At 44.1% G+C, this 15,000-nt stretch overlaps 1 protein-coding gene across 1 annotated transcript in view; it reads right to left on the bottom strand.

Moving 5' to 3' along the window:
* cdh13 (cadherin 13, H-cadherin (heart)) overlaps window positions 1-15,000 on the bottom strand; it is a 423,509-nt gene that overhangs the window by 225,556 nt on the left and 182,953 nt on the right. Inside the window, 1 exon segment of the mRNA XM_080841504.1 lies at window positions 12,912-13,070. Within this exon segment, the coding sequence (XP_080697630.1) occupies window positions 12,912-13,070 (159 nt within the window).

Genomic DNA, 15,000 nt, shown 5'->3' with positions numbered 1-15,000 from the left:
GGAAGAAAAAAGAAGAGAGATTAAAAAATAGAGAAAGAGAAAAGAGAGAGTGGAAGAGAGCAAGAGAGTGAAAGAAAGAGTGAAAAGAGGGGGGGGGGGAGAACACAGCCAGCCACTTCAGGGATCATAACTATTAGTGGAGAAATAATGACCGTAATTAGAGCTGGATGGGATGTAGAGGGAAAGCTAATTGATGTTACAATCTGATTTTACCTCAGGCCACTTCAAAGTGGCGGATGAAGACTTTTTTTCTCCCTTTTTTCTATCAAGCACTCATTCAAACAGCACCCCGCTAACTGGAACTCTACTTTTGTGTGGCGGCCATTCTCGGCCAACATTAACAACATACCCTGAAACCACACACTCTTTGTTTTCAGCCCCCCGAACATCAAACTCCCAGAGAAAGACGAGGAGAGGACGAAGGCTGTAATTAACTTTAGACAGATATCTGTTCCTCTGCCGAGGGCTGGAGAGCCTGGGAGTGAGAGGACTGATCTGCCTCCCGAGCCGTGGAATGCGCCAGAAGGACCCGGGGACACTCAAACATGGCGCACGCCCAGCCAGCCGCGAGCCTCGGTGCGGTTCACGTTACCGCCACACGGTGGTTCAGACAGACGAGGGCGTAAATAAAACCAGCGCCAATCCAAACACTAGCTGATTCCGGAACTCAAGCTGATACTCTCCCACTTGATATATAATATCCTTACCCTTGAATAACTTTATGTGCCCTATATTTTTGTCACATTAGTACACTTAACATAAAACATGGCTGTCTGGTTAAGGGACAACTAACAAAAAGACTGTAGAGCACTGTATACACACACCTACCAGCTCCGTAACCATGGGCACAGTTACTACTGTAATACATACTGTATATGTACATATATATATGTATATCATCTATGTCCTACAACATTGCTCTAACTGGCTGCTTTGGGACAATGGCCATCAGCCTTTCCCCCTATTGTTTGACAATCAATACAAGAGTCAGGTCACAGAAGTGTGGATCCTTCACAGTGAAGAAGATGAAGAGGCCACCTCCTCTGAGCCTTCTTAGGCCGTGCTGGCAAACGTGCGATCAGGATGCCATCAGAGCTGTGTCCGTGGCAGGCTGGCTCGCGCCATTAAAGAACTATTCTGTGGGCAATGAAGCGGCGCTATCATTTGGCAGCCCCAGCATTCCCTCCCTGTTTCCCTGTGAAAAAATAACAGGGGAAATGACTCTACATCCATATGCGCCTTGTGGATGAGAGAAACAATGCTGTTCCAGATGTTTCTTTTTGAAGTAGTTTTGTTGTTGTTGTTGTTAGTTTGTTTGTTTTCCTTGGTCTTGGTTGTTGATTTATGCCTTTTCCAAGTTAAATTTTTTCCATAGTCATAACACTTTGTCTCTTTATGTCTCCATCACTGTGGGAAGTGTTCTGTTTGTTTCTCTCCCTCTCTCTCTCTTTCTCCCTCTTGATCTTTATCTTTCTCCCTCCCTCTCTCTCTCTCTCTCTCTCTCTCTCTCTCTCTCTCTCTTTCTCTCTCTGTCTCTCTTTCTCTCTCTGTCTCTCTGGTACTCCTGTTCTGGCTGTTTGCTTCAGCCCGTGTCTGTGTCTATGTCTGAGTCTAAGAGGAGCTGAGAGTCTGAGCACATCTCGTCTCTCCTTCAGCACATCCCCTGGAGAGCCCTGCTAGGCCAGGACAGCCCTCCTGTACGTCATATGAAATCAGACTATTGTGTCCTTTTCCAAATTTAGCTGAGCAGACAGCGGTCTGCGCTCTCATACTCTGCCATTTCAGACAGAGAGCTTCAGACGGATGTTCTTCTGGATGTTCTGTACACTTGTGCAACACAATGACGACAATCTTCAGTAAGTGTGTGTTTGGTAATTAGATCTCTTTGAAGTAACAGTATGCAACAATTATACTTCAGGATTAGGGGTAGGATAAGCAGTTTTACCTTAAAATAACAGCTTGAAAAACATTGGGGCGCTACAATGACGCCCGGCTTTCAACTGTCTGCCGAACTAGTTAGTAGTTTATTTGCCGTCTTGCTTTGTTTTGTGTTGCACTTGCTTGATGTTTGACTGTGTTAGGACAGTTGTTGAGTTACTAGTTTGTCATAATGTCAAAGTCAGCACATTTCAAGAGATTTCGTTAGTTTTAGCTGCTAGCATATCGTTAGCGAATAGCAATCGATCCGGTATGCTTCTTTAAACACTACAAACGTCTTTTCTGACAAACTGTTAAGTAACATTCGATCTAATGAGATTGATTTGGCAAGAACCAGTATGTCCATTGACTTGTTAAAGGCACTACAATTTTCTTTCATTAAACACACACACACACACACACACACACACACACACACACACACACACACACACACACACACACACACACACACACACACACACAGCTGCTTTGTTTCCAGCACCCTAACACCCCCCCCCCCCCCAAGTCATGCACACCCAGAGGGGGACAAAACGGCTGAGACACCACAGTGTCCCTCCTAACCCCTCCAGGACAGTCCAGCCTTTGTATCTGCCCCCTCCAGCGTGGCCCTGTCAGTGCTGGGCACAAACGCCCTAATTAAAGATGGACCCCCTGGCACCCAAGAGGCACAGCACAGGAGCACAGGAGACAGAGCCGGCTCCGAAGATTTCAGATGCCTAGCTGGACACTGGGTATAATCCATCCCTGCTGCATAGCAACAGCAGCTCCTAGGAATCAGCCAGGGAATCCTAGGTAATGAATGGCTTGTGTTTGTGTTTGTGTGTGTGTGTGTTTTTGTGTGTGTGTGTGTGTGTGTGTGTGTGTGAGTGTGTGTGTGTGTGTGTGTGTGTGTGTGTGTGTGTGTGTGAGTGTGTGTGTGTGTGTGTGAGTGAGTGTGTGTGTGCGCGCCTGTGTGTGTTTGTGTAGGTGCGTGGGTGAATGTGTGTGAGTTTTGGTTATTGCAAACGATTTCTTTCCTTCTTTCTTAATTCTTGGCCGCTGGTTCAAAAAATTGCTCCTTAACCATAAATATTATCCAAATGAACCAAATAAATTACATCAAATGGAAAATTCAATCACTCTCTAAAGGAATTTAAAAACTATAACAATTTTCTTCTTATAATTTCACATATTCTGTAGACTGTTTGTATTAGCACTAGAACAACTCACTTTGTAGGACACCACAGTCATTAATATAAACTGCATATTATAATAGAGTATATTAAAGATACTCCTGTCTACCGCAAAGAGTAAATCTTACTCATCCATCTGGGGCACTTATGCAATGAAGGAGCGAAAGAAGGGTAACTGTCTGTGGATAAGTCCTTAGAGTAAATCTTGAACTAGAAAGTGGAGCAATTACAGATTTTGCCGACTGCTGACACACTGAAAGTAAACGCTTCGACAAAAGCATCAATACCTTAACTTTTGCAAACCTTAACCAAAGGCACCTAAAGCACCCACACAGTTCTGCAACACACTTGCAAATCGCCGGAAAACAGTTTCTCACGATAGACAATTTGTTTTCCGAGAATGAAACCTCTTGTAATCCTTTGGAAAACACTTCTATTCAATTGCAAAACAAACCTGAAATTGGCAAAAACCCACCCACCCACACACAACCACAGACACACATAAAAACGCTTACACAACACCTACACACATAAACACACGTAACACAGAAACTGAACGCCACCCAGTCTGAGCCTTAACACTATATAATCCTCAGGTCAGCTCTGCAAACACGGAGGCAGTGTGAGTGAGAGATAGAGGAAGAGGAAGAGGAAGAGAAAGAAAGGAAGAAACTGCATAAATGCATGCAGACCTTGGCAGGTGCTCCCACTCTAGAGGTTGGGGGGGGGGGGGGGGGGGGGGGGGGGTGGGGGGTGTCTGTGGGGGAACCTGCCTTCCCTGTAGCTGCCTGTATGTGTCTAACCTAAAGAGACATTTTAAACACGTTTAAACCCTTCCCTGTAGCTACCTGTATGTGTCTAACCTACAGAGACATTTTTAAACACTTTTAATGGAGGCTGGGAATGGCTCAGAGTCTCTTTTTATGTATCATGTACAAAGGGTCAGATTTTTACACTCCTTCCATAGCCTACTATAAAATATGCATGATGTGTTTCCATACTGAACACTTTGAAATACTGTTTTGTTACGAAATGCAATATACTGTTCAGCACCCTATATGACCTATGCATTGTTGTGTTGACTAAAAATATTTCAGTTTGCTGCAATGTACAGCAATTGTGTACATTGTGTACATTCTAGCATTGACAAATGCAAAATGTCTATTTGTGTGTTTACATATTCAGTGTACTGTCAGAGTGATCTATGAGGAGCACTGTACACTGTAACTGCAAAAGGCTTTATTCAGGCAGACAATACAGGAGTATGTGAGCTTTATCACACTAGTGTGTAGTTAGTGAATGAAGAAGTCTAACCTTATGGATAGTTGCGTTGGCCATTTAATGCAAAAGCTTGATTCTGAAAAGGTATTATTGAGTTTTAACTGCAGTCTTTCATTTTACAGGTCATTTGTGGAGTTTTGCATTTTGCATTGTTATGGAACAATGTAAGCACACATTTCTTTTGTACCACATGTTTTTACAGTACATTTACAAAATTCTGAAAATGTATTCATGTGTTCTATCTTTATGTTATGTTCATCATGTAAAGAGTTGTGTTTTACTCATTGCAGTTACAGGTAACCTGTGTTACCAGTACCGGTTACTGGTCACTGGTCAGTACTGGTTACCAGTAACCAGTGTGTGACAGAATGTTAGATAAATATTAAGTGTATAAACCCTGTGCGATGTTAGTGAAATTGCTTCACTTTCATCCTTGTGCTGTGAGTGAGGCCGATTGCAATGGTTACTGAACAAATATACTGACAACTTGAGTGAATATTCACTTAACAGTGTGCAATGGCTATTTTGTCGTGTATGTGTATTTGATGGCTTTTGTGTGATGTCTGAAGGCAAAGGTTACTTTAGGTGTGAGATTACATGGTTTTGAGTGGGGAGGTACGCTTTGGCAGAGTCATTCAGATGGTGCATGTGTGTAACACTGTGTTGCTTGAAGGCCATTTAAAAAAGGATTGTTAGCTCAAAAGAAGTGTGATGTTTATCTCCAAGGTCATGTCTTATTTGGCTTGCGTGCAGAGGTCTGACACAATGAAGGTGTCTGCATCTGAAAGCATCTCAGAAAAAGGCTCTGAGGATTGGTCACCCAGATTAGACGCTGTAGGCATCCATTGGATTCCCCCAAACACCCATATCACACAAATGAAAGGCTGTATGCATCCATAGGATTTCCCCAAACACCGGAATTCCTGCAGAAAGGCTACTCCTAAGCTAAGCCTATCACCCAGCAACAGGCACAGCTCCTGCTGTGATCGCTACACCACCCGTGTACATGTACCTGTGTGTGATCCAGCGTGGCGTGTGTGTGTGTGTTTGTGTGTGTGGGTGTGTGGGTGTGTGTGTGGGTGTGTGTTTGTGCATGTGTGGTTGTGTGTGTGTGTGTGTGTGTGTGTGTGTGTGTGTGTGTGTGTGTGTGTGTGTGTGTGTGCATGTACGTGTCTGTGATCCAGCACAGCATCATCGCTTTTAAGAGGCAATGACTCAACATTTCCTCTAAGCCCTTGTGTGAAACTCAATTTATAGGCATCAAATATTCTAATGATGCAGCAGCTCAGCTTCTGCGGGGTATTAGCTTTCTCCAAAAAAATTGCTTTAGAAATATATCTTCCACTCTCTCTCTCACACACATGCAAAACACACACACACACACACACACACACACACACACACACACACACACACACACACACACACACACACACACACACACACACACACACACACACACACGCACACACACACACACACACACACACACACACACACTCACACACACCCACACACACACACTTTGTCTGCCTCTTCCTCTGTCTCTTTTTCTTAATCTCTCTCTTTACCTCACCCTGTCTCTGTGTCCCTCTCTTTTTTTCTTCTGTCCATGATTACCTCTGCACTTTATCGCAGCTTAGCAGAGGATCATAGACACTGCTCAGGTGCACGCCCATAAGCACACAGGCAGAGAGCAAACACCAGCGCTCTGTAATAGACTCTCAGGAAGGCAGTGGATGTGTGTGTGAGTGTGTGTGTGTGTGTGTGTACGTGTGTGAGTGTGTGTGTGTGTGTGTGTGTGTGTGTGTGTGTGTGTGTGTGTGTGTGTGTTAGTGTGTTTGAGCATGTGTGTGAGTGTTAGGGAAGGGAAGTGTATGTGTTTATTTATGAGTCTGTCTTCAATTGCACATGTACATATGTGTGCCTTTGCATGTGTGAGTGTGTGTGTGCGTGTGTGTGTGTGTGTGTGTGTGTGTGTGTGTGTGTGTGTGTGTGTGTGTGTGTGTGTGTGTGTGTTAGTGTGTGTTAGTGTGTGTGTGTGTGTGTACACAGGGGCGGCCCTAGCACATTAGGCGCTCTAGGCGAGCTTCACTCCTGGCGCCCCCCCCCCCCCCCCCCCCCCCCAAGACTGCAATTATTTCACATAAACACGACGATCGCAGCAAATAGACTGTGTTACCGTCACACACCTGTATAAACTCAGTCCCAACACAGAACAACGACATGCAATAAGAACAGTAAGGAACAGGTACATCGTTAGTGCATTATCACACATAGAAAAGTATATGCACCCGCCGCACGGCATTATGGGGCGACTATGCCGGCATGTTACAGTCAGTATTATCATTATTTGTTAAATTTAGCTTTGTGGCGAAATGTATTTCCTCGCTTCAATGTCGTTAAAAGAATACGTTACTTTGCGCATAGGCGTATGTGATATTGTTGGAAGAAGTTTGATTTGTAATTAGTTGCAACAGACGAGGACCTGTCGAGCGGCTGTTCCCATAAATCCATGTACATGTTCTCATTCACAATAATGTTTGATAACCCCCTGAAGAAGTTGTATTAATGTTTTCCCACGTGTTTTTTATCTGCTCATTATACACTGTTTCTCCAAAATCAGTTTGATCTCTGAAATACTGTGTTCATCATTAGTGTTTTCATGATAACATATTGTAGCAACCCTTAATGTGTATTGTACATCATAAGTGGACTTCCCTGCACCTTGCGGGATTGTATTATCATTACTTTCACCTGTCTTTCCGACGGTAAAGAGATATATCGATGAGTTCGATGATCCGGACTGTCTAGTCATGCACGCCGTTGGGATTGAGCCTCTTCAGAGAAGAGACACATTCGCACCAAATGTCTCGCTATGCTAGCATGACTTAACAACACCAATGAAGAACATAGCCCTCCGTTTTCGAGTTTTGGCTCATTTTACCCTAGAGTTAGATTTTTTTTTTATGTCAAAATATTGGTTGGAGCTATAGAATGGGCGCCAACTTATGCGTCCGGGAAAAAAAAAAAATTGTGTTTTTTTTTTTTTCTTTTTCGGGCGCATTATTTGGCGCTCCCCCTCTAGATGGCGCTCTAGGCGGCCGCCTAACCCGCCTGTAGGAAAGGCCGCCCCTGTGTGTACAAACATGAGTGTGAGTGTATGAGAGAGAGATCAGCGGGGATTCAGAGACAGAGCGTAGCGACAGACGGTGGTGAAGCTTCGGAGATCCCTTAGCTGGCACGGCTCTGAGCCCCAGCACCCATCACCCATCACTCGCCCACTCCACCCTCGCACGGCTGCCCGCTCAAGGGTGATTATTCCTGGGCAGAGACGAGGTTGAATCAGCCTCTCTGCCATTAGGCCTGATGTGGCATGGAGGGATTTACGGAAGACTACTCTGATATTCTGGCATCATCAGGACTAGCCTTAGAAGTGGCCCAAGATGACGTGATGAGGCCCAGGGCATTTGATGTGGCCAAGAACAAGTGTTTATGCGTTTGTGGGTGTGTGTGTGTGTGTGTGTGTGTGTTTGTGTGTGAGTGTGTGAGAGTGATGTGGTTGAATAAGCATGTTTATGTGATGAAAGTGTTCCGACCACCAGCTCTACAACTGTCTGAAAGAAGTTTGCAGTTAAAGTACAAGAACCTGGTTAAGTGAAACTCCCATATTTCCTGAAGAACAATGTCAAGACTAATTGTCAAATACTGGCATTTCAGTGTTAAAATCTGTGAATAAATCAGAGCAAGACAGAAAAAAGCATATTGTGTGTAGTGTGTGTGTGTGTGTGCGTGTGTGTGTGTGTGTGTGTCAACTTCCTGTGAGGTGTCTGTATCACACCGTCTAGAGGTGCTCAGAACTTCAGGGAGGAGGGTGGCCATGAATATGATGGCAATAGGAGTGGGGGGCAGAGTAGTGGCATCCTCAACACATCTGCCCCTATTCAACTCTCTCCCTCCATCTTTTCCTCCCTTTCTCTCTCTCCCTTCCTCTTTCCCACTCTCTCTCTCTCTCCTTCTCTCCGGCTCACACTCTCTCTATCTCCCTCTCTCCTGCTCTCTCTCTCTCCCTTTATTCTCTCCCCCTCTTAGCATGTCTCATTCTGTGTCCACTCAGCCATACAACCATTAGTAAACCAAACTCACTTCCTGCCTAGTCCGAATATAGACTAGATGCTAGACAAGACAGACAGACAGACAGACAGACAGACAGACAGACAGACAGACAGACAGACAGACAGACAGACAGACAGACAGACAGACAGACAGACAGACAGACAGACAGACAGACAGACAAGACAGACAGACAGACAAACAGACAGACAACACAGCGTCTCCTTGTGAATCATCTATACTGAGAGATGGACGACAGGTAAGAAAAAGCATCTTTGACGGAAGAGGGCTGATGCACTGGACGGAAGTAAACCTGAAGGCGGGGAAGAGGAAAGATGACAGGAGAGAAGTGGAGATGAAATGAAAAGAGAGGAAGGGAGATATGAGACAAAAAGGAGAAAAATAAGGGAGGAAAGGAAAGGAGGAAAGGAAAGGATGAAAGGAAAGGGGGAAAGAAAAGGATGAAAGGAAAGGGGAAAAGAAAAGGATGAAAGGAAAGGATGAAAGGAAAGGAGGAAAGCAGCTGTGGAGATTAAGGGAAGGAAAGGGGGGAAAGAAGCGAAAAGTGGAGATAAGAGAAAGGAGGGGAAAGGTGGAGAGAAGTGGAGAAGAAAGAAGATAAAAGGAGAGTAAAGAAGAGAGAATGAGAGGAAAGGGAAGATGAAGGAGAGTGAAATGAAGAGAGAGAGAAGAAGAGAGGAGGTTAGTGGAGAGGAAAGAAAAATTTGGGAGATGAGAGAGAGGTGAAGAGATATGGAGGGGAAAGGATAGAAAAGGGGAGATGAAAGGATAGGGAAATGAAAAGAGAGGAGAGGAGAGGAGGTTTGTGGAGAGGGAAAAAAAGGATGATAGAGGGGAGAGGTGGAGAAATATGGAGGGGGAAGGATAGAAAAGGAGAGATGAGAGGAGTAGAATGAGGAGAGAGAGAGAAGGAGATGACAGGAGGGCAGTGGAGAGAACAGAAAGAGGGGAGATGAGAGAGGAGTGGAGAGGAGAGGAGAGAGATGTCAGTGTCAAGCACAGCAGTTCAGTCAGGGCTTTGATCAGAGCTTTGGCCCCCTGGCCTATCCCAGTGCACACCCCCACTCACCCCCTCACCACAACCCCACTCAGTCCCCAAGAACCCTCCATTCAGTGCCTGGGGCTGAACTCACATATTAGCCAAATCAGGATGTTTATTCACTCAGGTATGAAAAGGGCTGTTACATACGTGTACGTGTGTGTGTGTGTGTGTGTGCGTGTGTGTGTGTGTATGTGTTTGTGTGTGTGTGTGTGTGTGTGTGTGTGTGTGTGTGTGTGTGTGTGTGTGTGTGTGTGTGTGTCTGTGTGTGTGTCTGTGTGTGTGTGGGTGAGTGTGTTTCTATGCTGGCTTTGAGTGTGTGTGTGTTGTTGTGTCTGCTTTCCCTGTTGTGCGTGTTTTCCCAGGACTTCCCATGGACACCTTATCGGTTCCTCCACTTTCCAATGCATGACTGGGGCACCACCCTTCATAAGCACAGAGCTGGGATGTAAGGGCAATCGGAACCAGACAAGACCAATCTATGCAGATTCAGACCAGACCAATCTATGCAGACTCAGACAAGACCGTTCTATTCAGATTCAGACCAGACCAATCTATGCAGATTCAGACAAGATCGTTCTATGCAGATTCAGACAAGACCAATCTATGCAGATTCAGACATGGATTGCCACTCCAGATCTGAGCGTTGTCAGGTTTTCTAAACCAGTGTTGTAGACCAAAAAGTATACCAGGGTACCCGTCATGTTTAGAAGACTTAACATCTTGGGCAGACTCTGATCAGACACACTGTAACGATGTGCCGTCGCTACACATGAGTATATGTGCTTGCCGTGGATGGCTTGCCGTGAGGTCATCGGAGGCGTGCCTGTAAAACTGTATGAGGGCCCCCGAGGTAGGTTGACCCCTGTGTGAGGGACCCCATAGATGGGTGAAGCACTTGTGTGTGGGGCGCTCTGGATGGGAGAAGTGGTGAATGCGTGAGGTGTGCGTGAAGCGCAAGGGTGCGCTTCCCGAAGGGGAGAGCAGTGTGACGATGTGCCGTCAATACACTTAGCACTGGTTTGTAGCAGTGGAGCTCCAGCGACTGGTAACTTACTGGTCAGTGCCTCTGGCACCTTGCACTGACCACTGCTGTACCACACTGTGGAAACCCTCATGAACGGGGACTTAACATTAGCCATAACAAAAACACAGTAGCTCTGTCCCATTTGTTCTAAAATGTTCCTTCTTTTTTCAAAGTTTACCTTTTATACATTTAAGCTTTTGTAGTCTTTGGTTATAGTCGACTTTAAACGTATCTGTGAGATGTGAAATGTGTTTTTATGTCTGAGTAGTTTCTTCATATTACAGTCTAACAACAAACAGGAACTGATCAATTCTCCGTGCTATGCTAATTATATCTGTCTGAAAACAAATCAATATAGCATCTTAGGTTTGTGATGTTCTCTAGCGTAAATAACAAAACAGCTTGGTTCACTTTTTGAAATGAAGTAGGGTCAATTTTTTATTTCCATATTTGTTTTCTCCCTTTTTAAACAGTGCAATGCATATATTATCTGTGCTAATCTGTGCATAATGCATATTGTTGCATTAACACTGCATTAGCTTTCTAAAGTCTTGAGAATTTGAGCTAGCTGACATGCTAACCGTATATGTGCCCCCCCTCCCACTCTGGTAACAAACAAGTTTCAAGAGCTCATCCTGCCAAAATGATCACCTTAGTCATAAGTAGATGATGGTGCTGATCTGTATGTGACCACTGCCTTAGTGCAAGGTGTCAAAGGAACTGACCATAAGGAACTATTTCCTGGTTCTAGCTAGTGGTTAGTACAGCGTGTCAGTGGCCTTAAGACCAGTTTTAGCTTCAACTGCTTCTGTGCACTTTTGTGAGAGCCTCACTCCTCAAACTTAAAGTGAAGATTAAAGAGCTGGCTGTTTATTCTAGCTGAGGCTGTCAAACCAAACACAACCTATTTGATTTGACAGATAACTCAGTAACCCACACAGAAAGACTTGTGTGTGTGAATGGTGTGTGTGTGTGTGTCTGTGTGTGTGGGGTGGGGGGGTCACTGAATCAAAGACTTGCTGGAATCAACCGAGCATGGTTGTTCGAAAATCAAAGTGCTTGTATTGTCTTGCCTGTTATGGGGTGAGCCAATGCCTCCTCTTTTCTCCCTGTTGACATATTGTGTGTTTTGCGGGGAGCTTTGAGCTTCACTGAAGGATTGTCTTTAAAATGTCACGGTCCATCTCAAAGATAAACTCCAATCAGATACCTTTTCTTTTCACTTTCTGTCACTATTTCTCTCTCCCTCTTATCCTTTTCAGATTCCCTTCATCCAAAGAAAATAAAACTGAATGAGGCAAAAAAAAAGATGTCTGAGCCACAACAAAGTTAAGGCAAGAGAGACGAGTCTCTCTCTCTCTCTCTCTCTCTCTCTCTCTCTTTCCCCCCTCTTTCTCTCTCTCTGTCTCTCTCTCTCGCTTTATCTGTCTCACTCTCACTCTTTCTCTCTCTCTCTCTCTCTGTCTCACTCACTCGCTTACTTTAATCCACCCACATACTATTTGAACACGTTCTCCTGTACATTCGCTCAAGCTTGCACACAACAGCTGGCCATCTCTGAGTCAAATCAACCATTCCCAAACACACACATTTTTATACCCATCATTCTAGGGACTCGCCCTCCAGCATTAACTGATAAACTAAAAAAAAAGTGTGGGAAATACCTGAGTAGTTTGTTTTCATTTTATCATCTGGGATAGGCTATCTTCAGGGGCATTGGTTTGTTTTGCTGTGCAATTGCCTTTAAGAAATGCCTTCAATAAAGCAGCCATTGCCCAATGAGAAATATGAAACTAGAGCATCACCCCCAGCGTGTGTGTCAGGAGGAATGCAATAGTACATGTGCTTGAAAAATCACTGAGGGTTTTTTCAGTCTGAGCAGTTGTTGTTGCGCAATAAAACCTGTATTGACATTTTCTCATTTCTACCTAGTAAACAACTTCTTGATAGCTAGCAACTATCTAACACCAACAACAATACAGCTAGCTTAGAAAGCAGCTGGATAGCTAGTAAACAACTTCTTAATAGCTCACAACCATCTGACACCAACAACAATACTATTATTTCAACATCTTGCTGTGCAAGCCGCGCTCTCATTTTTTCCATGGGTTTTTTGATTACTTCTTAGTTGGCTAGTGAGTTTTACCATTCTTTCAGATGACTATAACTGATCAACAATGAATTGGAAGATAGTTGGATCCACTGTTGGACCTACTTAAAAACCAACCGACACAATGAGTCAGTGAATAGTGAAAATGAACATAGCATCTCTCTTGCCTGAAGAAGAGCAGATCACCTTAGGGTCAGGGTCACTTACCTGGTAGGCGGGGATGACCTCCCGGTCCAGGGAACGGCTGACGGACACGTCGCCAGTGTACCTGTTGATGCTAAACACACCCACAGGGTCTTCATCCGCACCAATGCCTGTCAGACGAAAAGTGTGTTCCGCTCTCGAATAGTCGATTGGGGGGATGACCTGATGACACACACACACACACACACACACACACACACACACACACACACACACACACACACACACACACACACACGCAAGCGCACATACACATTTTATTAGGGTGATCTTTCATAAAATTAAATAGTATTAGAGGTATTTCATTATCAGAACTTCAGAAGATATACATACATTCAACTTATTTATAGGAAAGTGGCACAATAGATTGCCTGAAACTATGTTGAACCTTAGAAGTATTGATTGGCGTTGGACTGATCATGCTGTCACTACACATGTCATAGAATCAATAATTTGACAGATCAGTACTGCGTTAATGCAGAACTGTGTTGCAATCCATGTTATGGATCATCTGGTTATTTTGTCATATGCATGCAATGCACAAACACACACACATAAACACACACACACACATAAACCGTGATACTCACATGTGACTAGAGACAGCAAGAGAATCCACAGACGTCCCGGCAGGCAGGAGCAGAAGGTTAGAAACAAAGAGAAGATCCAAACCATGTTAGTCTCATGGTCTCATCACACACACACACACACACACACACACACATACACACACACACACACATGCACCTGCACAAGTGCCTTGTTTGAGGAAAAAGCATTTCCAAAATAACCTTAATTTCCCTAATTTTTGCAGATGTATCCTAACTTATCCATACTTGATCTTTTCCTACAAATTATCAAAGCAGGTTCAGTACATTAGGAAGGCCATGATAATGAAGGGACACAAATAGATAATTTAGTGCTTTTATGTACCAAATGACAAATATCATTAATGAAATAAGCCACAGAGCTCAATGGTAATGGGCCCTAGACTCTCAGAGCCCGACAGGCTGTGACACATAAATGTTTGCCAGTGCTGAACCTCATCAGGAAAAACTGATATATGGATCATTATTGCTTCTAATTAAACCAATGTATAACCACTCATTACTAAGTACCAAAATAATCCCCTATGAAAGCAAATATCCGACAAAGACGCATCAAGCCAGCGGACATAAAACACACACCATACTTCGTTTTTCACAGTTGAACAAAGAACAACCATGCAACTCTGGTGAACAGGCGTACGCAATATTGCTTCACGAAACTGGCAAATCCAACTCAAACAAAACCTCATATTAAAATCTCCCACTTGAGCTGTTTATCTTTCCGTCCCCTAAAGATTCTGTGTTGTGCTAAATGTTATTTATTTATATTTTAATTTCATGATTACAGGGTCAATTACCCCGGCATATTATTATCTCCACAAACACACACGGTGGCTAGGCTTGCTCAGAGGGGGGCCGCAGCATGTAGTCCCAGCCCATAATACCCCAGTGGTTACCGGGGAGACACTAATGGTACGGAAATGGGAGGTAATGGCAACGGGGGGGCTAGGCTCGCCCCATTACTTGGGGGCATGAGAGAGACGAGAGAAGAAGTGCTGTGGGTGCCATCTCACAGAGCAACCCATTTTATATACTTTATTTGAGTATATATCACAAGTCAAATTTCATCAGGAATCGAATTTGCTGAGTAGACCAACACATTTAAGCAGTACAACAGTCCATTATGGGTTTAACAGTTCAAGGGTAGAGATAACATTGTCTCGTCCAAATAAACATGCTCGCTATAATTGCTGATATTGAGCCAACTGTGTGGGCAGCCTGTGAATGTGACCTAAGCTGCCAAAAACTGGGACAATCGACTGTCATTATTCGGAGAATGATATTTCTGTTTTTGGCACGGTATGATTCTTCCCAAAACAGATTGAAGGCACCCGAAATTTCAAACATTTTAATTATATTGTCATTCTGAGAAATAGTGAAGATGCCCGTCATGCAGCCATCAGACGGGTGAGTGGTTGGAGGGAAACCACATTAAGTTGCATTAACATTTACATGTATTCATTTAGCAGACGCTTTTATCCAAA

The sequence above is a fragment of the Sprattus sprattus genome (genome assembly GCF_963457725.1).
Source record: "Sprattus sprattus genome assembly, chromosome: 7".
Taxonomy (NCBI): domain Eukaryota; kingdom Metazoa; phylum Chordata; class Actinopteri; order Clupeiformes; family Clupeidae; genus Sprattus; species Sprattus sprattus.
The sequence above is the reverse complement of the archived record's forward strand: the minus strand, read 5'-3'. Positions and strand labels throughout refer to the sequence as shown.